Genomic DNA, 26,651 nt, shown 5'->3' with positions numbered 1-26,651 from the left:
GTAATTCCCACGTACTCAGATACTGGGCTTACTCCAGGTTTCTCAAAGTCTGAGAGCGCTTCCCCTGGTCAAAATTCAGTGCTAAAAGGGGTTTTTCGACTGGGCAGTTTCAACATCATTTTTGCATGTATAAGCTTTTACATGCTGTGACACTTAAAAACTGGGAACTCTGTAAATATCAAATAATAATGTGTAAGCAATATGTTCTGGCACATTCAGTCAAAATATAAGGCAGCCATTTAAAAGGATTACGTAGATGCATACTTGTTCATTTGAAAAGATAGCAAAGACATTACTAAATGAAGATCATAAAACGCTATGTTTAATAAAAATAAAATAATTACAAAATAATATTTAAAAATTTTAAACTATACAATGACATAAGTCTAGAAAAAAGACTAGAAGAATTTTTATCAAGAGGCTAATAATGATGTATCTCTGAGTAGTGAGAATAAGAGGGATTTTACTGGGTTGGCCAAAAAATCTGTTACATTTTTTTCCATAAAATAAAAGACACATTTTTCATTGTCACCAATAATTGTATTGATTTAGATATTTTGAGCAGGTTAGCCATCTCCCACTATTAGCTGCTAGTGGACAGAGGCCAGGGGTGCTGCTAAACATCTTCCAATGCATAAGATAGCCCCCCAGAGAAAAAATTATTTGGCCAAAATGTCAACAGAACCAAGACACTTTGCAAACCACTTTTGACATGTTCAATCAGTCACAGCACCTTCTCCGTACACTACACAAATCTTCTTCTGTGTGTTTCAGTTGTGTTTTTACCTTCCTTGAACTAAGAAAGCATAGCACACTGAAAATGTTGTGTATTTTCTTCCATCTTCAATATTAAAATAGCTGTACAGAAATTCACCATTTCAATAAGTTTTTAAAAATGCATGCTGATATGACAGCTGTCACAATACCATCTAACAAAGTTGTTTTGAATGACGTTAAAGACACCTAAGCACTACCAGAGCCATTGTACAGAGAAATCTAACAAACCTCTTGGCAAATCCAATATTTCCCATTCTTATTTTTCTTTTTAATTTGTTTTGATTTTCTAAATTTCTAAGATGACTATATATTACTAAAAAACACCCAACTCTATACATTCCCTATTGTTGACGGTNCTTCTCCGTACACTACACAAATCTTCTTCTGTGTGTTTCAGTTGTGTTCTTACCTTCCTTGAAATAAGAAAGCATAGCACACTGAAAATGTTGTGTATTTTCTTCCATCTTCAATATTAAAATAGCTGTACAGAAATTCACCATTTCGATAAGTTTTTAAAAATGCATGCTGATATGACAGCTGTCACAATACCATCTAACAAAGTTGTCTTGAATGACGTTAAAGACACCTAAGCACTACCAGAGCCACTGTACAGAGAAAACTAACAAACCTCTTGGCAAATCCAATATTTCCCATTCTTATTTTTCTTTTTAATTTGTTTTGATTTTCTAAATTTCTAAGATGACTATATATTACTAAAAAACACCCAACTCTATACATTCCCTATTGTTGACGGTATTTGTACTCATGAACACCTTGTCAGAAAAAAAAAATGACATTATCTCACAATGAATGGTTTTAAATTCTTCTGTTTTGCTTTTCTTACATGACTACATTTTTTCTGCCTTCCTCTAGCATGTTTACCAGCAGGAAAATTTTGTATATGCAAAAGGCATATAACACCCTACGACCCCATATCATCTACACTGACCCTCTCTCCCTGCGGCAAACCGTCAACAACACTAACTTAACATCAGAACACCCAGTCCAGCCTGGGTGCTCAAGCTCTGAGACTTTAGGAGAGTTACTTTACATTTTTAATATTTCTTTTAATCTGTCGGCAACAAACACAGAATGAAAAACAATTAAATTGGGCAAGTGATGTGGTAGTGCTCTTAAAATTGTAAAACACCACAAAGGGCTGGCTCTTTGCATCACCACCTTTAGCATCTCCTCCAAAATATTTTCAGGTCTTTCTGTCACAATCTTTAATGATGAGTTTATCAGGGAACACTGCTCAAAGAACATTTATGTGAAATATTAATGAAGAGACGGGTAAATGTAACAATTCTAAAAGTACATGAGTTTCTTATTGCACTAAAAAATGGAACTGAGTACAGCCACGGGGTCAAGTGCAAACGTCTAGGGACCAGCGTGTTAAACAGACCTTGATTCAAGACCTGTTTCTGCTCCTCCTGAGCTGCACGGCATTGGAAAAAATTACTGCCCTGACTTTACACCTTGCTCTCTTCGGCTGTGAAATGTCAGTAACAGTCCTGATGTTGTGGAGGGTTTATGATGAGTATAAACAACACGAACGTCAGCCTTTTGAAAGACCTCACTGAGCATTAAGCCAACATGTGTGACAATGACTTCAATTCCCAGAGAAACGGAAACAACCAAAAGACAATATTCAACCAAAACATTAAGTAAAATGCCAAATACTTTTCATATTAAAGAACTGCATTCCTACCAGCGTGGTACCTACATAACAATACATACAGCTACTAGAAAACAAACATTGCCTTGTTAGAAATAATTAAGTCTGATAAGGCCCTTATCAAAGACCACAGCCTGACACTGCCCCTGGATTCAACGTAACCATTACTCCACACAAAATTTGGATGCTGAAAAAAAAATAAATACTTGTTACTATGGAAACAAGGGGCCCAAAGGCAGCATTTGGAGAAAAGGGCTCTCACCTTCCCGTCTTCATTCACCCAAGCCCTTCTTCTCACCAGTCTCCCTACTGCGTTCCGCACTCTCTACCTTGCGTTAGAGTCATGGGTGCAGGGTCAGATCTCTCCACCTACATGCTAAGCTCTTTGAGTGTGGAAACCCTGTTTTATTCATCTCTGGACTTTCAATGAAGCCAAGCACACAAAGAGAGCTATATAGAACTAGTTTGTTGGGTGGGAAAGAAAACAACATGTACTTAAAAGCATTGCCACAATTGAACACTGTGCCTACACTACTTAACCTTTTGGGGAAAAATTAATACAGCCTTTGAACCACTTACCTAGTAAGAATATGCCATTAACCTGATTTTACAGGCTAAAAGACAAGCTAAGGATTATACTCCTTTCTGAATGATGATAATACGGAATTTGAATTCAGCCATACTGATGTTAAAATAGTGATCAACACTGTTTTTTATCAACTTCAACTTTCTTTATGAAATCATAATTTACTAATTATAACCTCAGTTCTTTGTTTAATAAGTTAAAATGATAAGTCAAATAAGGCAATACTGTCATGCCAAAGAATTATTTTGAAAATAAATACTCTATTCAAAAGATTGCCTTTCCCTATAAGAAGGAGAGCCGATGTGTTTGTCTAGGGTCTTTTAACTGGCCCATCAAGGGCCAGTGACAGTGATACATCATGACACGCTAAATCCATTATGAGCACACTGAGGGGTTAGACCAGAACATCTGTGTACGGCAACAGCTGGTCCAGCTGCCGTCAGCAACATGTGAGGTGGTCCGCAGGGCTGAGCTGTCAGAGAATCTACACAAAGGAATTAACAATTTAACCAAATCCACTGTTTTTTCAAATCATTGAGCCTGATTCTAAAAAGCATATGTTTTATGTCAAATACATGACTATTCTATTTTGTAAGTATACTAATGAAAAAATATGGGTATAATGTTTCGCTCAAGCCAGAAATTGTACTACAATCTACTGACGGTATATAAATTATAAACTGGCCCCCTTGGTATTTACCTCCTGACGTGTATTTTACAGTATTTCCTTACCTTGTACCTGACTTCATGATACTCACATTTTGTTTTAAATAACAGATCACAGTACAATATACACAATGGACAAGAGAGCATTTGGAGAAAAGTACATTAAAAAATCTGTTTTAACTATCTCCATACAGCATTTAACTGGAGAGCTAAGGCCTAATCCTTTTTCTCCAACCTTGCATATAACAAATCAGTTTTAAAAGCAAGTTAAAGCAGTATTATATATATTATTTTTTAAGGAGGTGATTACCCTTTGCCTCCTCAGCCTTTTGCCTATGATTACCAGAGATGAATAGTGAAGTTAATGGAGAAATACACTACTTGTAGCTTCTATGTATTTGTCTTCTCTTACAGAATATGACATTTTGAAAAGTAAAGTATCTTCCAGTTTCCAACTTACAGAATGTATATGGCAACCTGGCAACCAGGGGCTGGGGTCGGGGGGCGAGCACATTCCTAGCAGGTAAGTCTGTAAACTGTTATGTCAAAAAGAAAGTCAGAATGACCTTTCCAAGAGGTGGAGAGGGCAGCCATCCATACAGCATGAGTCAAGAACTAATGAAAGGCTGGCTTGAAAGGGAGTCTCTACCCACTAGCCTGTGGAGCATCACGCACATAAATGTCATGCCCAAATGACCGCGGGATAAGAAAGGCAAGTACACGCTTTTCCAACACCCAAGAGCCACACACTGTCTGGACCAGTGACACAGCAAGGGTAAATTTGTGTGCGTGTTCCTGTGTATGTATATGTGTGTGCTTATTTATATATATTTATATACCTATCAGAATCTTCATGTGGAAATGGAAAGGAATGAAAAGGTAACAGAGGGTGTGGATTTTCTAAAATCTGTTAAACACTGGTCAGAACGACCTTTCAGCTCCGTTTCACACAGACTGGTTACGGAGACGGCTTTTCTGGGCCCAGAGGTGGTGCCAGTGATCCAGAGTAAATTTCCCATGGGGAGTGAGGCATGAAGAAATCATAAGGCAGGTTTCTGGTTCTCAGTGAGCTGGTGGCTTTGCAGGTCCTAAGAGAAGGAAGTCAGACCTATGAGTGGGTGCTGGCGGTACGAGACGAGGGCAGGAGACCGCCACCCGGTCCATGAGAGATCGCTGAGACCAATTCTCTAACACATGTGTGTTTACAATGTAAACAGCGATGATAAAACTGGGGCCTGCGTGCGTGCTCATAGGAGCCTCTCTGAACGTTTTCAATGTCATGTTCCCATTTCAGTTCCATCAGGCACACGCACACTTACACTGAGACCCCAGGATCATGTCCTTACACTCACAATCACTAACCTCAAGTGGTCACTGGTGCCACCTGGCCATCCCACCACATCTCCCTGGCAAAGCTACTCTCCAACTCACCTAAACAATTACCTCATTTCTCAAATCCTGATCATCTTTTCCTTCCTCACTCGAAGTTGATGCCTTATTTTACCACAAAAACAGAATCAATAGAAGAGGACTTCCGCATGTCCTGACCCAAATCCACCCGCCTCCTTGAGTCTCTGCCTGCCCTCCGTTATGGTGGCTGCACTGCCTAGCAGGTGGCCTCTGGATGCTCCTAGGGCTGCCATCTACACGCACACCCAGCTGTCATCCCTTCCCCGCCCAGCCCCCAGGACATCAGGCTTACACTGCCCTCTCTCTCATCCCCTCCTCCCTTGTCTTTAAACATTTTTTTTTAAATCCTTTCACTGCATATTCCCATTGAACTATCACACCATTTCTTTAGTCCCCTGTAAATAGGAAATTTCTACCAAGAGTTAGAGGTACTAACAAGTTACTTATCCTTGCTGCTTCATGTTCTCTCTTGCTACTGTGTCCTGAACCCGTTTCAATCAGCCTTTTGTCTCTACCACTTCAAACAACTCTTACCACGGTCAATAATGTGCTGCATTTTGCCAAAGACAATGGTGAACTCTTAGCTCCCATTGTACTTGATCTATTAATAGATGCGGCTTTTCATTCCTCCTTTCTTGAGACACTTCCTCTTGTTTACAGTACCCCAGTTCTTTCCTCCGCCTTCACCAGCCTCTCCTTGTCCATCAGCTGACTGCTCCACCTGCAGGCACCACCAGAGGGCACACCAGACCACTTCTCTGCTCCACCTGCATCACCCCTTAGATAATCTCCTATAATGTCACAGCTTTAAGTACTGTATATACCAGCAGTTCTCCAATTTACATCTCTTGCCTAGAAATACATTCCCCGTGAGAGCTAGACTCATGCACCCTATATCATGACATAGATATCCACTAAACAACCTAAATTTAATGTGTCTAAAACTAAACTCTTGACTCTACCTCAACCCGCAACTCCAACTCTTTTCTCCACCTCAGGAAACAGCAACTCCATCCATCCACGCTTCCAGGCCCGAACCTTGAGTAATCTTTGAGTTCTCACTCCACCAACCAGAGTCCAGAAGTTGTGTGCCAACTCCATCACCCACCACTCTGGTCCAGGCCACATCACACTCTCTGCTTCCACCCAAAAGGTCTCTCCATAAAGCAACCACAGTGCTCATTTTAGAATTTAACCAACATCATACCATATTCTTCTGCTAACAAACCTGCAACGATTCCCACCCACTAAGAGGGAAATCCAAAATCTTAACCACAGGCTACACAGTGCTACATAATCCAGCTCCTGCTAACTTTCTGACCCTACCCGCTACTTCTCTGTGCACTCTGGTGCCCTGGCTGTTTTCCTAACTGCTTATTATTAGCATGTTGCCCACTCACAAGGTTTGCAATCACTGTTTGCTCTGCCCAGAACTCTCTTCTTCCGAACAACTTTATGGCTTGAATCCTCAGTTCCACCAGTGGTCTGCTCACGCATCAGTTTATTTAGGCAGCAATTCTGTGGAAGCAAAATTCTATGATGCCTCCACTATTCCTATCCTTCAGGTGTACAAAGGGCCACCCCCCCAAAGCTGAAATTACCTTCTGGAGGGTGGGCCCCTTGCAGGACAGGCTTCCCCTGCTAGGTGAGGGATCTAGGAACCCATCTGTATCAGGGCACCAGCAGACCTTGTCATGAGAGGCTGGATTTGGCTTCAGTGAATTTTTTTTGAAGATTCCTTCAACATGTTTGCCCATTTCATGATGGGGGATTTATGAGCACACCCACCCACACTGTGCTGAGTGTTCAGCAGTTTTTGACCAAAAATGGCATGACCCCTGTGCCCTACCTTCCCTGTTCACCCAATCTTATCACGAGCGACTTTTATGTTTCCCTGGATGAAAAAAGTCTCAAAGGGGCACATTTTGCTGAAGTGGAAGAGGTAAAACAAACAAACAAAAAAAAAATGGCAGAATCACTAAAAGGCATCAAAATCAGCTCAGTTCAAAAACTGTTTTGAATAGTGACAAAAAAGTCTCGATAGGTATATTGCATAAATAAAGAATACTTTGAAGGGGATTGGAGTTTAAACATGTAAGAATACACAAATTTGTATAAATAAATTCCATTTTAGGGGTCCCCCCTTTTATATGTCCTGCATAATCCTCTCCCCTGAGAGTGAATGGGATCTTTAAATAGGATGGGCCACCATTCTTATGATTAAATTATGTTGAGGAAAAGGGGAAGGGATTTTGCAGATGCAATTAAATTTCCAAATTGGCTAATTTTGACCAATTCACAAGGGAGATATTCCTAGGTAGCCCTGACTTAATAAAACTGGCTTAAACCTTTAAGGGGGAGACTGAGTCCTCCAGCGACTCAGGAGATGGTCTCCCCTGTTGCCCTTGGTAAAAAACCAGTCCTGGAGTGAGCTCTCTGTGGAATGAGGTGGTCTGAAGGAGCTGAGCCTCTCAGCCCAGACTGCAAGGAACCGAATTCCAACATCCCCCAGATGAGCCTAGGAGAAGATGGTGAGCTCCAAATACGCACCTGAATTACAGCCTGCGAGACAGAGCAGGTAAGCCATCTAGGCTGGGCCCAGACTTCGGACCTGGAGAAACTGTGAGACAGCACTGTAGTAACTTGTCATACGGCAGGAGAAAACTAATATACCTTCCTCAATAAGGAACAGCAGCACTCCGTGTGCTTTCTGCCCTCCTGACGGAGCTTTTCCTTCAGAGAACCTGGTGTATCATTCTAACACAAACATTTAAATTGTTCCTCTCTCCACCTCTAAAACGTAAGTTTCTGGAGGGCAAAAATGTGCTTTTTTCCTCCTCCTGAGATGTGTTTACATAGCACCTAGAATAGCACCAAGCACACAGTAGGCACCTAATAAATGTTTATAGGAAGAAGGAATACATTTGCTATTTACATTTATATCAGCATAGAGTGATCACAATTTAATAGCATTGAACTTTTAACTTTCAAAGGCTATCCCTTCAAGAAGTCTAACAATGTACTCTGAAAAATTCACTAGTTCTCAAATATGAAAAACACATTTAACAAAAATCTTATAAAACTATAGGGGGAATGTACATAAACAACCAGGCAACAACACATGTTTGCTGAAAATAAGTTATACTAAAGATCGTTTCCATATTTTGAAGGTGTTTCTAGGTGGTTAGATGCAGGAAAATACCATTGTTAAAGCACGTCGACTTTGGCAACATGTTTAATGGATCCATTTATGGTATTCTTCTGAAGAGTAACAGCCACTAAAGGTGGGGAGTCGATAGGATTTGGTTCTGATTGAGCAAGTACAACATAAAATGCTAGCTAATTGTTGAAAGTCACTTAGACAGTGAGCAATTTCTAGCAGATGCCAGAGGTTCTGTCCCACTTGAGAACATGTTAAGCAACGTTTTGGATAAAGATGTCAAAGACAGGTTTATCAGGTTGGCAAGTGATGATATCCAAACGCTGTAACTAATATGATATGTTGACATGAAATGCATGGTGGGTAAGCAGTGAGTCAAAACCAACAGATTCATTATTACATGATACATGTTAAGACAGAGAGAGTGTTCAAACGCAGCTCAGAATTAGATTTGATAGCCCTTCAGATGAAAAAAATCTAAATCAGGATTAGTTTGAGTGTTAGGTCATGCTAAATTTGCCACCAAGGTACAAAGATATTTCAAAAGGCAATAAAAACTTGAGCTGATTTAGAAAAAATAGAGCGAAATCACACAATCTTACTAGTGTATTCCAGTCTGTTCAGACCACATCCGGAGGCCTGTCTCTAAATACAGGTGCTACATTAAAAGGGACAATGTTGAACTGGAAAACAAGTCCATAAAGACAATTCCAAGGTAAAATAACTTTTAGAGTAAATTTCCTTTCCTACAAGACTTTTCTTAGAACTTTAATGTTAATGTTGCTTGTGATTTCCAAAAAAACATGTATGTGTATGTACAATACATGTATACCATGTACACTATTTCTTCACTTACAAACTCGGGAAAGCCACCACCTAGACCCACAAGGAAAAAGGCAACAAAAGCAGGTGCAGACTAAGCATCAACAAAAGTGAACCAGGACTAAGAGGAGGATACAGAACTATAGTATGAGAAGTGCTGCTCAACTGCCACGTACTGCTGTGCCCAAGAAAAGAGAAAAACGTGCCTTACAAAGACAGGAGTCCCTCAGTACTTGTCATTAGTTTCTTCCGGAACTCGTGTCAAGTACCAGACTGACGAGTACTGACGATGAAGCATTCTCTCTCGTGGGGCACCTCATGACTCACACAAGTTCTATCAGATGCGACGAGTCCTGAGCAAGTGCCACGTGCCGAAACATTTTTCTCTCATCAAAATGTGACAAGTACAGGGTTTGACAAGTTCGGAGGCAGACGAGTACCAAGGTATGACTTATGTGGTATATACAACTCTCAGGAAAATGATAAAATGTATTAGTTCTACATTGTTGTAATACCAAGAGCAAAATAATATGTGAAGGTGAGGCTTCAAATGTTTTAACACACTCTCCAGATGACTTTTATCCAGAGTGGCTGACAGTCCCTCTGTGGGCCAGAATTTGAGCCCCCAAAAGCCCAGAATAGGAGGGTCAGCTGGATCTTCAGGAGGAAAATGAGCCATCCCAAGGAAAGCCTTTCAAGTTCACAGGGGTGATCATGGAAAAGGAGTGAGCTGAAGGATGCACAGAGACTGGGCAAATATTCGGCAGGGACACTAGAGATTCCCGCATAAACCAAGTAGGAGGTTGGATGACTGGATTCTAAAGGTCACGTCCAACGCTGCACACTCATTGGACTAGACTGTAACCTTCAGACTGTAACTGTCCACTTGCCCACACCTGCATCTCAGTGACAAACACCAGGCCAGGCACAGAGTAAGCTTCTCATAGAGGTGGACTGAATGAATAAACAAACAAGTAAAAAATAAATGAAAGGACTGCCTGGTTCCAAAGTCAAATGAGTAGGGAATGAGCAATTTCATTCTTCGGGGATTGCAAAACACACTAATGTGACTCATAATCAAGACTACTTTCAAATATTTAAAAAATGGTCTTATAATAATTTCACTCCTTGACTCTGAATTAAATCACACTAATTAAATCCCACTAAAGGTGGTTGTGAGGGTCCCCTGGGAAGTGTGTGAAAATGCACCGCAGATTGTAAATGACCGTCGGAAGGAAGGGGTGATTAGGGCAATGATAATCTGACAGATGACGGTAACTCGGAGGGCTGGAAACTAACCTTGAAAACGAACTGTGTTCTATAGTCACATCCCTGAAAACGGTTCGTTAGCCATGTGCTTTATGTGTTTAATTGTCAAAGGAAACACGTATAACTTACTTTAAAACACCTTTAAGAATATAGACGTATTCTGATTAAGCTGGTAAATTAAGCTGTCTACAATTAAGTTTAAGCTAATTTCTTTTCTTTTGAGATGCCAAGTTCTTAACAAAGAATATACATTAAGATGGACCTTAAATTTTAAAAATCCTTGAACTGGAAAGAGCTTTCATTCACTGGATTCAAAGACTGTACTGTCAGGCACTCTGTTTGTATCCTTTTCCTAGAAGACCGAGGTTTCTTTCAAAACAGATCTGTCACTTCTCCACAGTGGCTGATCAAACCGGCCACTGAACAACACTCTGAACAGGCAACCTGTAGTACAAGCCTGGTTTCCTTCCGACAGAGACCGGCTGCCGAAGGGTGAAGGAAACTCATTAAAAATCTCTTACTGTGATCTCACATTGTAAAAAAGAAACAAGAAAAACCCAAGAATGAATAACAGGGAAAAAAATGTAATGAAGGGTACGCTGAGCCTGCAGACACGCTCAGATGGCGCTTTTCTGTCTTACACTCCTTTAGTAAGCAACCGGAAGAAAGCAGTTCATCCTGGGAATACAGCACACAGGAGCTCTTACAGGAAAGCAAGTAAGTTAATTTCATTCTATGCTAATATTATGAAAGATTAATATTATGCTAATATTATGAAAGAGTTAATAAAAGAGATCGGAATATTGTGCTGCAGGATAAATAATGCAAAATAAACAACCATACTGCTTACCTTAATCTTAAAACGAGGTTCACAGCACAAGAAGATTCTCTATAGTTCTCACTAGCGTTGGGTAGGCCCTTTAAAAATAAAATAGCAAACAGTGTTATAAACTCAGGAAACAAACAAATAAAATCATGACATCCCTTGATTCATATATACCTTTTTTTCTGGAAATTTCCAAACTACATCTTTATAAATGCTAGTCTTACTTCCACACAACGTCTCTTTGTGAAGGCTGGAATGACACTTCATCCCCATCACAACTATGAACACTAACATTTCATACAGGAAGCCTCACCACAGGATGAGCCCTTTAAACAATTGGGGTACACTTCAATAAGTCCAAAGGAGAAGGCTTAGCCATCGAATGGGGCACCTTGCGGCCAGAGCCATGGGCTGCTCCCCACCAAGTTTTGGTGATGGACAAAGGTTTGTTGGGGGACCTTAAACCTCAGGATGCAGAGGAAGGTGGAACGCAGTAGATCAGGCCACTGTTCCGCTCTCCTGCCTTTCTCAGTTAGATCCTATCTCCTTGAATAGAGATCATCAGTCATGGCTACCTCTACGACAGAGCCTATCGCTACTCCTCTGAATCACTGGACAGGAGTAGACTATCCTGTTCAGAAGGAAAATAAGGAGTTTCAGGTCAAGCCTTGGCTCCACCACTGATTAGCTATGTAACTCTGGGAAACTCATTCTCTGAAGCAGTTTTTCTATCTAGAAATGGGGATAATGTCTGCCTCAAAGGACTGCTGGGAGCCCAAAATCACAAAGTAAGGCATAAACTACAACCTGTTATACAACACCAGTTATCCTAATCTATTTTCCTATGTACACTCTTTGCCTTCTGGCTCACTATTATTCCTAACTTGCCTTTCATCATCCAACCAATCCCTACAGTTTATCTCCAGGTGTTTTACTGAGTTGCCTGATACAGTGTAAAGACCCAAATTGAACTCAGCCTTTGCCACTAACCAGTTGCATGACCTTGGGTGAGCCACATGACCTCTGCAAACCTTTGCTTCCTCAGATTTATTTTATTTACAAAACAAGGGCCAAGGACTAGATATCTGACCTCGAATGGGCTTCTGCAACCAGGAAGTCAGACTCTGTCTCCTCAGTATACAGCTGGTTCATAAAACACAGGTCATGTAGGACAGAAATGAATTTCAATGGAATAAGCAGATTTGGGGACAAAGAGCTTATGATTCCTAAGGTTAGTAAAGCTTGAGAGCATAACCAGTGTCAAGGCAGAGGGCCTGCCTGTTAATTATACACCAAACCCAGAGTGGCACTTGCACTCTGGCCCTGAATCCCTCCCTCGTTCCTGCCTGTACTGCTCCTTGCCTTTCATCAGCACCCAACACAGCTTGTGGCACATGTCACCCACCACGCAACATTTCACACAATGCATTTGACAATCACTGAACTATTACTTTTACAGGGCAAGTTGTAGAGATCAATTGGCCCATGAAATTCAATGATAAGAGAATTATGAAAACGGGTTGCAGAAATCCAACCAGGAGCAAAGAAGAAAAGTATCAATTAACAACAACAGTGTTCCGTGGTTGGAATCTAACAGAATGGTGAGTCATTTCGTTTCCTCCTCTTACTTCACACAGTACCTGCAATTGCAGAAGCAGCCTGGTAACCAATTCTCTCTCTTGAACCTATCACTTAAAGGTTGAAAATCATGGTCAATAGTGCCAGTATTCTTTTCTCCATATCCATTTTAAAAAGAGTTTACAACACCCTGATGCAGAAGCACTACTTAGAAATTGTCTCTCTCTAAAGGGTGAGCTTTTCTAAGAAAAAATCTGTTCATAAAGCATCTTAAACAGTAATGACTGGTGGAGAAACATACCTGAGAGTCCTTCACAGAAAGGGACTGTATCTGCTCTGGTATGCCGCTGGCATTCACTGCAACCTGTTGAGAGAGCCACCGTTACAGCACTCAGGGAAACCAAAATGAGATGTCAGGGTCAGCGTGAGTACGTTAAATTGCAATTATCAGAGACAGAAATTCAAAATAATTTAAGTAATTTTAAAGCACTATGCCCCAAAGTTCTGCCCTTTCACGCTCTGCACTGGAATTACCTAGGACACATATTAAAAAGATTCCTGTGCCCACCCACCCAAATGCAGAATTTCATGAAGATGGGAGAGAACTGTATCTTTAACAAGTGTCCCAGCTTCTCCTTATGCTTTCACAGACCCACTGGGCTAAAGTGAAAGGCATGGGCGATTTGACATTTTCCACTCCATAACTGAAGGATGTCCCAGGACCGTTTTTTCCTTATCCCATGATTTCATCTCAGGTTATGGGTCTCCTAACAATGAAAGGATGTTAGGCCTAATATAACCTGCCCCTGTCATGATTAAACAACTTAGTCTCTGGATTTCAAAAATATAAAAGGGTAGCTGGGTTTTTAAAACATTTTCTTAAATAGAAATGCCTGAGTGACAGGTTATATTTTTCTCTGAAGTTGGAAACCCAACACTTAATGTGACACCCAAAATATTTTTGGCCTCAAACCCTACTTTTGAGAACTCTGCCCTGAACAAAAATCGAAAGACAAAAAAACTCAAAGAGGAACACCAATGAAAAAAAAATAAGAAGGAGTTCCCATTTCTAAACTTACTATCAATTCTCAAATAATCATAAGTCATCAGAAATTCTTTGTACCAAGAATTTTCTAAAGGTTAAGGGCATAAAATTCTTAGTCTCTTTGTTTCCTCAAAAATAACTATGTCAGTAATAAAGTAATAGGAGAAAGAGCATGGATATCTGAAATTTACTTTGAAATGCATCACAAAATAAGGATAGAGTGATGGATGAATAGGTACATGCACATGTGACAAAGCAAACACAGTGATGGTGGGTCTAGGTGACAGGTATGTGGATGCTCACTGTAACACGTTAAGGTTCCCACATTCAAAATAACTTTCATACAAAATTGTTGGGGGAAATGACTACATTAGAAGAACAAACAACCTGCCTTCTTTAGCCAGCTAGAGGGCCTGACCTACGCCAAATGACTTCTCGTAAAGAATCTTCCAGCCCTAGTCCACAGTCTTACTTTAGGTTTGAGATACCACACACACACACACACACAAAACACACCAGCATTTCCAGAGTATCCCACCTTTAGGCAAAGAACCACTGTAATCTGAAAAACGTTACTGGCATTTATTACAGGGCCCCACTTCTCTTCCCCCTGAGAAGGCCCCTTATTACTGGGCGATCATCGGGAAGGAGAGACCGTTAACCGGACTGGGGGCTGGAACCCCATGCAACCTGTAACCTCACTCACTGCGCAGATGTAACCACACATGTAATGAACGGACCAGCCTCAGGCTCTCACTGGTCCATAAGCAATGAGGGCAACGCCTCCGAAAATGTGCAGAGATGCATGGAGTGGTAGACAGGGAGACTCCCTACACAAAACATCTTCCTCAACAACCAACTGTAGTCCCCCGAATCTGACCATTATAAGCTCCATGCTACCTGTTAGGGTGTGTCTTCTGGGCACACATTTTCATACGTAAAAACTTACAAGAAAGCTAATACATAAGCAGCCGCTTTTCATCGACAGTAAAATATAAATTTGTCTATTGGAATTTTTTGCCTGTTAATCAATTTGCTTATAAGAAGAACATCTGAGAGAATGGTATTTTGATAGGAGGAAGAAAGAAAATTAACAGAGTGATATCGGACACCGCCCTGGAAATAGGCCTCCAGGACTGGGTGAAAGAGAAAAGCCCCCTGGTACGGAGGGCAGAAAGGGACATCTGCCTTCTAATTTTCATAGAGCTGTCCGACCTTCTCTTCTTCTATTGTTAGAATTACAGTGGCTAAATGCAATCTGTTATCTTCGAGTGGATCCTGGAACAGAGAAAGGATGCCAGTGGGCAAACTAATGACAAAGAAACGGAGACAGACAGTAATGACAGAGGTGACACTAACGCAGCACTGCCGGTTCCTCAGCTGTGACAAACGCACCTCCACTCATTCAGTGGAGGAGCCTGGGGGCGGTGGGGGTGGGAACTGCGTACCACACCTTTGCAGCTTCTCCACAAATCTAAAATTACTCCAAAATAGGATTTTCCAAAATACAGATGATTTCTGATCAAAATCTAAGTTTTATTACAACTAGCCAGAAAGCCAATCACCTGCACTAGGAACACCTTTTAATGAGTGGTATCATAAAAGTGTTAAGTTAAAGCTGTCTCAGATTTCCAGGGCTAAGTAAGAAAATTTGGAGGAAGAAATCAGTATTTCCCTCCATCTACAAATACATAGATGTTTATATATTTATATGTATATTTATATATTTAATATATAAATTTATATATATATTTATATGAAATTTAAATTTATTTAAATTTGTATATTTATATGTAAATTTATACATTTATATATAAACATATATACATACTCACACAAATATGAAAGCTAATAGGCATTTGGAAAATACCATGTCATGAAAAAATTTTTTAAGCTAAAGGCAGTTTTAATAATCAGGCATAGTACTCACTGGAGTAACATAAGCTTTCCCATTGTGACTAATCTCTAGTAACATTAACTCAACTTAAACCCCCACCAAAAGTACTTCCTTCTCAGAAGACAATTTCAGAGCTGGGAAACAGAACATGTGCACGATAACTGTGACCTGGACTCTAATGAAACTCTGCAATGTGCCCCTGTGTGCACACGTCACTGCTGTCTCATGGGTCCAAGTGTCCTTTTCTTATCAGGACACCAGTCAGAGTTGATTTGGGCCCACCCTAAAGGTCCTATTTTTATTTCGTTATTACTATTTTTTAGCACTTACAGAGGAAAGATCTTGTAAGGATACAGTGAAAAGACAGCTATCTGCGAGCCAAGCAGAGAGGCCTCAGAAGAAACTAAACCTGCCAACAACTTGATCTTGAACGTACAGCCTCCACAACTGTGACAAAATAAATTTCTGTTGTTGAGACCCTCCCCACCCCAATATGAACACATATATATGACTCTTTCCTGTCTATGCAGAAAATATTTTTGCCAAAAAGATACTGTTAATATCCAAATAACACATTAGTTAGAGCAATTTTTAAAAAGATTGTATTTATTTATTTTTAGAGAGGGGAAGGGAAGGACAAAGAGAGGGCAAGAAACATCAATGTGTGGTTGCCTCTCGCATGCCCCAAACTGGGAACCTGGCCTGCAGTCCAGGCATGTGCCCTGACTGGGAATCGAACCAGCAACCCTTTGGTTCACAGGCCCACACTCACTCCACTGAACTACACTAGCCAGGGCAGTCAGAGTGATTTTGACAAGCTCTTCACAAGATATTGCTACAATAAAATGAACAGATCCCCAGTCTGAACTAGTAAGGGAGGACTCAGTGGATCGTATCCAAGGTAGATGCCCTGTTGTGAGCCAGTAACGAATGCTTTTTGGGACTGTGATGCTACTCGAATCACGTTGTTTTATTCCGTTTCTAAGCGGAACTGAGAATTTCAGTTAGAAACACTCTTTGGACTAGATGCAAACCTTGCCTCTCCACTTCACCCTAGATAAAGTAGGGCAGTGGGCAAAAAGAGGGCAGAGTGCGCGGCGCCTGGTTAAGACCATTCTAAGGGCCCAGCGCATCTGTGCAGGCGGCACGGCCTGCTGCGGAGCTCCTCGCCATCGCTCCTAGCTCATGGGCACCTCCGTGACCAAGGCTCCTATTTCACGGACAGAATGGAGAGATACATTGATAAGCTAGAAGGAAGCATGATCTGAAAGCGGTTACTCGTGAGAGGCGGGCAGACTGAAAAATCGCTGGGAAAGGCCTTTCTGTGTGGCAGGAGGACAAAGAGAAGACGGAGGGAGGGGACAGTCATGGGGGAGGGGGTGCCTTGTGGCTCTGATGCTGTCTTCTCAGAAGGTCCTGCTGGCTATTGCCACTTACAGCGGAATAGGATTTACTTCATTTAATCAAAAGGAAATGTCTGCTAATTAAAAAAAAAAGTTAAGATGAATTCATTTATAACCCAAACTCTTGTTTCCTTAATGAGAATTTGTCAAAGGATACATTAATGACTAGGTCTGCAAAATATCTGGAGCCACTTAAATAAGCTCAAATTTCCTCTAGGAGAAAGAGCAAGGCTTTTGAACTACAGTCATCATTAGGCATTAGGATAATTAAGCAAATGGAAGAAGTGAAGTTAATGAAAAGATGACCAGGTCTCAGAGGGAAGCTGGTACAAGTGTCCCTTGCCTACTTAGTCAGCTAGGAGATTTAAAAATCAAGACCAAGATAAACCTAGAGCTGCTGACCATTGTATTCTCTTGCTTCATTGCAAACTAGAAATCTAAGAGAACGTTTTCCTGTACACCTACTGTGTGTCCTAGAGGACGGTAACACCAGGAGTTAAGAGGGTGTTACTGCTCCTCCACACAAAGGCCTCCACCGAGCTCTCACGCAGGCGCTCCCGTCAATCCTCAGGGCAACTTCGGAAGCACTGCGATCATCCCCAGCCAAGGCAGGAGGAAGCTGAGGCTGAGAGAGTGAGGTACCCCGCCCCAATTTATACAGGCCAAAGGGAACTCGGACAGAACTGGGACCTGCAAAATCTGCGTACATTTTCGTCTTCTCTACTACTGCATGAGAGCAGTATTTTGAAGTCTCTTCCTCAAATGGATCCAACTCTGACACTGCAGGGGTGGTGGGGACTGAAGTGGCAAAAAAAAAACCTTCAAAATCAATTAACAGCCACCACTCACCTCTGAATTTTCTTCTTTTACTCTTCGTGACTGTAAAATAATTAGGTGTCCATTAATATATACACACACAAGACTATCACAAAATAAAACTTACACAGGCAGGCTAATCATCGTCAGTGCTATTTACCTTTTCTTGAGAAAAAGCTGCTTTCCCTTCTTCACTTTTCTCATCCATCTCGTCGTCACTCCACTCCCAGTCTCCGTCTTCGGTTTTATGAAGGTGACCGCTTGACCCAGGAACTCTTCTCACCTGAACAGGAAAGAAAACCCAGTTCTTCACCAGCCGAATGTGCACAGCGCTCACTAGTATTGCTACTTGGGTTACACAGCACACGTCCACCCTGGAAATAACTTAAGCAGTTATGGATCCGGGATCACTAGCAGTTAACACCCCGACACTCAACACCGCCTCCAGACTCCACACACATCCTCTTTCCAAAGATGCTGTGTTCTGGGCAGTGCTTTGCTGTACATGTGTAGAACCAAACATTTTGGAAGAATATCATATGCATCAGCCACTAAGGATCAAGTTCACCTCTAGCTTTTGCTTCAGCTAACACGTTATTAATTACTACACATAAGAGGTCACGTGGTAAGCTACAAAGTGCCTGAGGAAAGGCATTCAAGCAACAGGCTGCTGACTGAGAGAAGGCAGGGAGTCAGGCAGCTTAATGAAGCGTACTAGACGAGAGGTATCGGCAATCTACCCCTAAGTCAGAGGGGCAAATACTTCTCCTGTTGTTCCTCTTTTTCTGAGCTTGACATCATGCTTGTTTTCCCAGGATTCGAATCAGAGCAAAACAAAACAACATCAGACTATTCTTCACACGCCTTATAGCATACCCTGAGACTTCTGAGACCGCTAGGGCACAGCAAGATAATGAGCAGCCACACCCGATCATCTAAAGAGATTATAATCCGTCTTCTGCAATTATTTCAAATTTTTTTTTAAACTAGGGTAGAGATGTCATCCACAGGGCATGCTTTCCAGACATCTTTGTGGTTGAAAAGCCAAAAATTTTTAAAGGATAGGATAACTGAGCAAGATGAACTTCTGACCAAAGTCATTTGCCTTAAAAAAACCTGACTGAGACATAATTAAACAAAATAATGTAACCAATGACCATGAGGTGAACGTAACAGGGAGTGGCCCACTGACTGAGAGCAACTTCAAGTGGAAAGGGACCCTAGACACTATCTAGTCCAACCCCTTCATTTTATAGATAGAAGAGCAAAGGTCCAGCAACTGACCCAAGACCACAGCGACAAGAGCAAAATTCAGGCAAGAAAGAAAGCTTTCAGACTTCCATCCAAATGCGAGAGTCTTCTTATGCCACTGAGTGACAAGGGTGAAAAAGAAGTCTATGAACATCCTGTGAAGACTGTGAAAGACTATGATTGTGAAGAAAGGCCACTTTTCATCAAAGAAACTACTGAGTTACATCACGGGAAACCCCACAGAAACTCCACGGAAAGTAAGCATTTATGAGAGGGTGTACCAGTGCGAGCCCAGGGCTCGGGCCTGAGTCAAGGGCCCACCGCGTGCAGTCCGTGACCATGAGCCTGACCACGTGTCTTGAAGATGTGAGCCCCCATGTGGAAAGTTAAAAAGGCAAATAAAAAAGTTCTTACTCCTAACTGCACAGAGTTACGCTCAATTTAAAGAGAAAAAGGAATAAAACTTTTTTTCTCCACTTCAAAAAAATAGTTTTAACTAATCCTCCTTCTAAACACTTAGCACTTAGTCAAAACCCCTTCTGTGCTTGGCATAAGTTTTTTTTTCCACTTGCATTTTGAGTCACTGAAAAGACCTAATGATTGTGATTTTAATGGTGCTTACAGAGGCCCACAAAGTATGGTAGAAAAAATGCTGAAATGCACTTCAGTCTTTTCCGAACAGATTGTTCATTTTAAAGCTAGAAAGAAGTGGATAGAAGAGAAAATAATTTTCTGTTGACATACAATAAAATTAATTATTTTCTTAGCAACACTAATCACGATAGCAGCATAGAGGAAAATCTGTTAATGACTACATCTAAAAGAAAGAATTTAAAGCCACATTTATTACAAAACAAATTAAACTGCAAGAAAACAAGTAAAATTGTTTTAGAAACAGAATGAAACTACTTTTACTGAAATTGTTAACACAACCACGGCTGATGAATTAGTGTTCACATGCTCATATACAAGATTATACTAACGAAATCTCCCTCTTCCTGCAAATACGCAAAGACACTGCAGCCTAACACCGTGACGTTGAGTTTACCTTTCTCTTCCTCTCACTCTCTGTGTATGAGACCTGTCAGTTCCTTTCTACAAGCAGGGTCCAACTGCAAACAATAAAATGGTCATCTTCTATTTCTGTGTTACTTTAGGAGCCTGGCCGTCTCCCTCCTGGTTTTATTTACTTGAAGAGAGATAGATAAAGCAAAATGTCTAGGGCTATAGACTCGAACATTGAAAAACAAAGGTAAAATGGACTTTTAAGTAATAAATATTGGCTGACAAATATACGTACAAATTAAGACAAAGAACATTCAAAAATCTATGTAGCACAAAATATTGGTATAACAACAGCAAGGAGAAGAATGCGATTTGTTCTTTAAGAATGTCCTCTCAGTTTACTGGAAGGGAAAAAACTTGCTGCACAATTTGACCTGCAGACTTCACTGTGTATTTAGGTGACACTGACCTCTACTGAAGAGGCCAGAAAGCAATTTCACAAAGTCACATCCTTGCAGAGTGCTTATATAGAGGAAGGAAGCAAAGTCCACCTTACAGAGCTCCCGCAACTCAATTTCACGCCGTTTAACAAACAGGCTTCTTGTTTAGGAACTGAAGAATATTCTACAGAATAAAAACTTCAAAACAAGATGTGTAAATGCTGCTATTCTTCCTAATCCCTAAAATGAAGAGAATGAAGGTTTTCACTCTCAGAACGCTGCATTTTTGCTCTTTTTCTAGTAAATGATTTACTCACTTAATAAGGCCAAGAAAGAGGTGGTAGAATGAATTTTTTCTCTGCTGCAGGTTTAAAAATATAATCCAGTGATTGTCAGAGAAATGAGATCAACGTCAGTGGCAGCTAGAGACATTCACAAACCCACGAACTCCTCAGGTCATAGCTGGCAACAGTGAGGCTGGAGAAGTTTTACATGCAGTGACATTTACTCCCAAGGCTGGACATACACTACAACTGAGCAGTTCTATTTATACCTAAAAAAAAAGTAATATTTTCTTCTCTTTCTTGTATCAGCCCCTTTATGGAAAAACTACTTACAAATGATCCTAAAGTCCTGATTCTCCCAAAAACAGAAGTCAGGTCCAGACAGATAGAGGAACATGAGCTTGGCTGGCTGGTGGCTGCAGGGTCAGATGTCACAGGCAGAGCTAGGGTGCAGCAGCCAGAGTTGGGGGGTGTGGATGGCAGCAACTAGGCAAACAGTCAGCGGTGGGGTCTGACTAGTGTTCCCAATGGTGTCCCTCTGAACAGGAGCTTTCTGCAAATATCAGGACCCAGGATCTCTATTCCTTGGCTCCAGGTGCCACCTGGTCCTGACCCCTGACCCCAGGCCAGGAAGAGGGATAGGAAGGAGAATATGAGACAGCCAGCAGATGAACTAAGTATACAGAGTGTTAAGTATTAGACACTGAAGTATGTTTCTCTAATACCCTCTAAACAAGGGACAAATGTGATTGCTTTGTTGTTTCTTTAAAGATGATACTGCTGGCTCCAGGAAGACAGAAAACAAAGGCATGCTGACCAAAATTTATAGCATCTGTCCAATCGTGCATGCGCCCCCCCCACTCCAAGGCACCTGCCAGCAGCTTCCACCGCCACAGTAACTTCTCCCTGGAGGTGGGATTTCAGAATCTCCTTGGAATGATGTCCCCATCACTGGGAACCCCACGCCCCACTTCTCCACTGGTTGGACAGACCACATGCCTGACTGCAGCCTGACCCCGAGTGACCCAGGACACCCACCCATCTCACGTCTGCCCACCCAGGACGGACAGGACATGGCAGAAAACACCCAGTCACTTCTCTCTTATCAGGTGTTCTACTGCCCAGAGGTATAGAATAGGGCAGGGCTCCAGAAGTATAAGACACGGCTCTAATCAACTGCTATTCACAATGTGCTTCAGGCACTGCCAAGCAAACAAAAAGGTTTCTAAATTATCAAAAATTTAAAAATGAAATTAGACCCATGCGGTTTCAGCAGTAAACATTTTGCTATTCCTAGGTCTTATACTCTGACATTGTCCTGTGACCACCACCTCTCTGACCCCTCCGTCCCTCACCTACTGCCCGGCCTCACTGTGCTCCGCGGCTCTCGGTCCCCTCCTGCCTCTTCCATCAGCTCCTGCTGGCTTCACCCCCATCATATAAGGTCTAGAGCTCACACCTGATTCTCCTGATGCTGCACTTACTAGGACCCACGGCCCTGTGCCCTCACCCATCCAATCTACACCTGGGAAGAAAACCACGGGCTCAGCGGGGAACCCGTTCTGTATTCCTAAATGACTGGAGAATAACCACGCAGCCTGGTGCTGTTACAAGTGACCATGGGCCCCTCCTAGCTGGGGCACTAACACAGCCACAACCCTGCCACTCTGAGGGTGGTCCCGGGACCAGCAGCAACAGCATTGTGGGCCCCATCCACCCCAGTCCCACTAAATCTGAATCTCCCTTTTAGCAAGATTCCCAGTTAACTCCTATTCTCACACAGGTGTGATACACACTGGGTTAGATAATACTTTCGCTCATTGGTACCCTATTCCTCCCCTCTGCCCATAATACCAGCTGTGGTCAATACAATGATAGTTAACCACACTCTGAGCACTTTAAATATACTGGTTTCCCTATGAGCAGACAATCATCTCGCTATCCCATTTTTCAGAGGAAAAACTGACGTGTGGCACACACCAGCTCATGTTCAGACTGGGAGAGACAGTGCTAGGCAGTGACCAAGGGTCTTACCGCAACCCTCCACTGCCAGCCTCTGCCCGTTCGTTACTCACCGGAGAGCCCCAACTCCCCCACCCCTGATTGCTCCGAATGCCTTCACATGCCACCCAGACAGCACCAACTTCAACCCAACCCTCCTATTCCTAAAGAGCTCCTTCACGCTTCTGCTCTTAGTCTCTTCCTCCTGCGTGCAAGGAAACCGGATTCCTTTTCCTCATTTATCTGCTCAGTGATTCCTTCAGGACACTGACAGGTTGGCCCTGGGCCCTCTACATCCATTTTCCAAAATGTTCACTCCCCCCACCCCCTCTGTCTCTCTCATTCATTCCCCAGGCTCCTCTGTTGCCACAACGCTGCCGTGTAGACACAGCTGAATCCCATTCTTTTACTTCACGCTCTCTCCAAACCTGTGTTCATAATGTTTCTCCTTCTACTTCTCATCCTTCCCATCTCTTGCTGTTCTCTGTTCTGGCTTTACCACACACCCGGCTGCTCTCAGGACACTGCGTGCCTGTGGCTCACTATGAGCTATCTTCCTGAGCAAGGGCACACTCTCCAGGCCGTCTCCTTGCTCACGGCAAGCTGACGACTTTAGAAACTTCATCTCTTAGTGCTCTTCAAATGCTCTTTCAGATATGAACAACTGACCCAGTTCCAGCTCGCCACCTCCAGCCCATTAGTTAGGGCTCCACCCCAGCCTCATTCTGCCACTTCCCCACCGTGGTCCGTGTTCATCAACACCTTCGTGCTGGAGGTGCCTCACACTGGCTTGGGAGAGCCCACCATTGAAATTTCAGAAAGTTTGCCAGACAGGCGACTGCATGTTCTGTGCTTAAAGTTGGCCAGAGCAGGAGTATTAACGCAATGAAAACGAGACCATGCTGTGCTCCCCAACCCCCCGCCCAAGTGCCAGTTTTCATCTTCACACCACCGATGATAAAACTCTTATAAAATCTGACACACACATCTAACATGGATTTAGCAGTTACTCCAGGGAATGAGTACTTTACAATGGCAAATATCTCAATTTTATTGTACAAGCCTCTCAAATTTCACCTTTAAAAGTGACACACTAATCGATGTTTATGTACCAAACACACCAACATAAGTGCTGGGGAGGGGGGAACAATATAAACGTGACTCAGATGGATACATATGGCTTGGGTAGCATTTCTTATAGGAGCACCAGGAAGAAGCACAGTGCTATATATTTCCAGTGAGAGTGAAAAGGGTGTCCTCTGAAAACCTGTTCGGATGATGTGGAAACCAGCTCTGTAGGATTGATGCCCACACTGCAGGTCAAGAGCCCAAGTAACACTGCCTCTCGCAGCGTAAGGAAGAAAAATGACCGATGAATTTCTAAACAAAAATACTCCATATGTACCTATTACTTAACGTCATTATATGTGAATATACTAATGAATTGTTATAAGTAGATTTTTTATTTTATCTATGTTCCCGAGCATTCCTGGTCATGTTTACACTAACTAGGATACTTTTTTTCTAATCTTTAGATTTGGAAAAGTATCACATTACTTTCAAATTTCCTTTATAATTAGAAATGCAAGATAAATTTTGCAAATGGGATTAAGAATTTTACACCTGATAGTTTTTCTGCAAAATGGAAATATAGGTCCTCATCAATGGAAGCATAAAATTAGGCTCTCAAACTTCCTGTAAATATTAATGATAATAGACTGATGATAAACATAAATGTCACTGAAGAATTATTCATTTTGCCTATAACAATTTGGAATTTTGATTATTTGATTGTGTATTTGGGGAAAGTAAAATGTAAAAGTTGGAGAAGTGTGGTCTGTTTGACATTCCTGCTTGTAGCCCGTGATCCCAGAGGAAGGGAAGTACAAAAATGCCCTGTCTCTACTGAACATTTCACTAGACACACACATGGCTGTCGAAACTATGTGCATGTAGTATTCAGTGGATAGTGGCTGCACAAGCCCCAAAGTTCCTATAAATCATTTTAATCGCAAAGCACTTAAAATTCCACTTTGGGTTTTTAAAAAAACCCTCTAAAACTCTCCCACCTGTCATCTTGGCAAAGGGCACAGTCATATAAAGCCCTTAACACGACACTTAGCACCTAATAAACACTCAAGTCATGGCAGGCGTTCTCATCACAATCCATTCCATCTTCCCCACAACCCAAACCTATCAAACGCCACACTCACTCAGCAAATTTTACTTCCTCAGCTTCCATCGGGCTGGGTCACACCCCTCCGGGGTCCATCTCACGTCTCCCTACCCCTGCAAACTGCCAACCGACCTTCTGACCCCCACTCTCCTGCCTCCTTCCTCCTTTACCCGCTGCTCGGCCCACCTCAGCACTTTCTCAAAACCACCACCACAAGTTCACTGCTGCCTACAGAGTCCAGACATCTTAGAATTCAAGTCTCTCTACACCCAGCCTCCAACTTACCTTTCCAAGATGTCTTTCCCACCGTATTCTCTTAAATACCTCACAATCCAGTTCAGTGTAAAGTATATACTTTCAAGACTCTACCTTTTTATATATGTGTGTTACGTCCACACCTTGGCCTGATCTGCCCTTTCCACATTCTCTATTTATCTCTTTTCTTCTAATCGAGAAGGCCTTTGCCATTTTCTCAATTGGTATTTTGCCTGCACCTTTTTACATCATTCTACACTTTATCACAGTTAACAAATGACACACCAATCTGTAAATTCCTTCGGGGTAGAAAGCTGGCCTTAGTCCTTTAAAAGAATCAAACACCTACTTATTCATTAAGTCTACAAAGTTTTATGTAATGCCCACATGACAACTTCTAGAGAAAAGTAAAATGAAATGAAAGCCTACACCTTGGAATAGTTCACCATCCAGAGAGGCGAACAGACGTTGACGCTAATGATTTTGGTGAAATGTGAAGGCTACAGCAACGATGAGAACGCTGTGAGACTGCAGAACACCTGTGCACCTGTGCAGGACGGCAGGGAGGCTGGTTGCTGATGAACCAGAGGAGCTCACCAGGCAGGCAAAGCAGATAAACTATTCCATTCTGAGAAAAGGGAAGGACATACCGAATTCTGCTGACTCATGGACCTGGCAGGGTGGAAAGGTACAGGGGCCTGGCAGATGGGTTAAGGAAACAACTGAGAATAAGGCCGGAAAAGCTGTGTGAAGAGCCTGTGCTGTGAGACTGGCAAACTCTTAGGGACTAGAGAAGGAGGCGGGAAATGGGAGGCGGGCCAGGGAGCAGCTGGGTGATGTGGAGACGACCTGTCGTGTCCCCCCCACCCCCGGGCATGCCCAGCCTTCGCTGACTGCTGCTGCAGGAAGACAGACCCAGCGTTGCCAGAGCTCCTGTCGCTCCCAGTGACGTGGATCACGTGGACTTCTACGTGCATGCTCTTGATTTTTAAAAAATGGTAACAAGCATGTCAAGTTAAAAAAATGTCTCTTGCACAGCCTAAAAACTGATGCATCCACAGGATAAACTTGTCTGCCAGTTTGTACCCTCTGCTGAACACAAAGTCAGAGGGCTCAGAATTCAGACAATGGAAAAACACTGAAAGGGAATGATCACATTTGGATTCCTGAGCCGAACACGTACTGGGGCTTGAGGCTGACAGAGGCCGGAAAGAACACAGTATTGCCCATTTTTCTTGTTACTGCTGGCACGTCACGCATCTCCCCAAACCGAGTGGCTCACAGCAGCGACAGTCACAGAGGCCCC

At 42.2% G+C, this 26,651-nt stretch overlaps 1 protein-coding gene across 3 annotated transcripts in view; it reads right to left on the bottom strand.

Moving 5' to 3' along the window:
- The window catches only part of STK39 (serine/threonine kinase 39), a 283,196-nt gene that overhangs the window by 104,263 nt on the left and 152,282 nt on the right, over positions 1 to 26,651 (bottom strand). For 2 of the 3 annotated variants that reach the window (XM_037044544.1, XM_037044546.1), the window contains exons 11-14: positions 18,094 to 18,216; positions 17,967 to 17,996; positions 13,074 to 13,136; positions 11,219 to 11,286 (exon numbers count right to left, since the gene is read on the bottom strand). In XM_037044544.1, the coding sequence (XP_036900439.1) occupies positions 11,219 to 11,286; positions 13,074 to 13,136; positions 17,967 to 17,996; positions 18,094 to 18,216 (284 nt within the window). The remainder of the gene's footprint in view (positions 1 to 11,218; positions 11,287 to 13,073; positions 13,137 to 17,966; positions 17,997 to 18,093; positions 18,217 to 26,651) is intronic. The other variant, XM_037044545.1, reaches the window with a different exon arrangement.

The sequence above is a fragment of the Sturnira hondurensis genome, unplaced genomic scaffold (assembly GCF_014824575.4).
Source record: "Sturnira hondurensis isolate 20B ecotype Veracruz unplaced genomic scaffold, ASM1482457v3 Scaffold0004136, whole genome shotgun sequence".
NCBI classification, from domain to species: domain Eukaryota; kingdom Metazoa; phylum Chordata; class Mammalia; order Chiroptera; family Phyllostomidae; genus Sturnira; species Sturnira hondurensis.
This window is presented reverse-complemented; position numbering and strand designations above follow the sequence as displayed.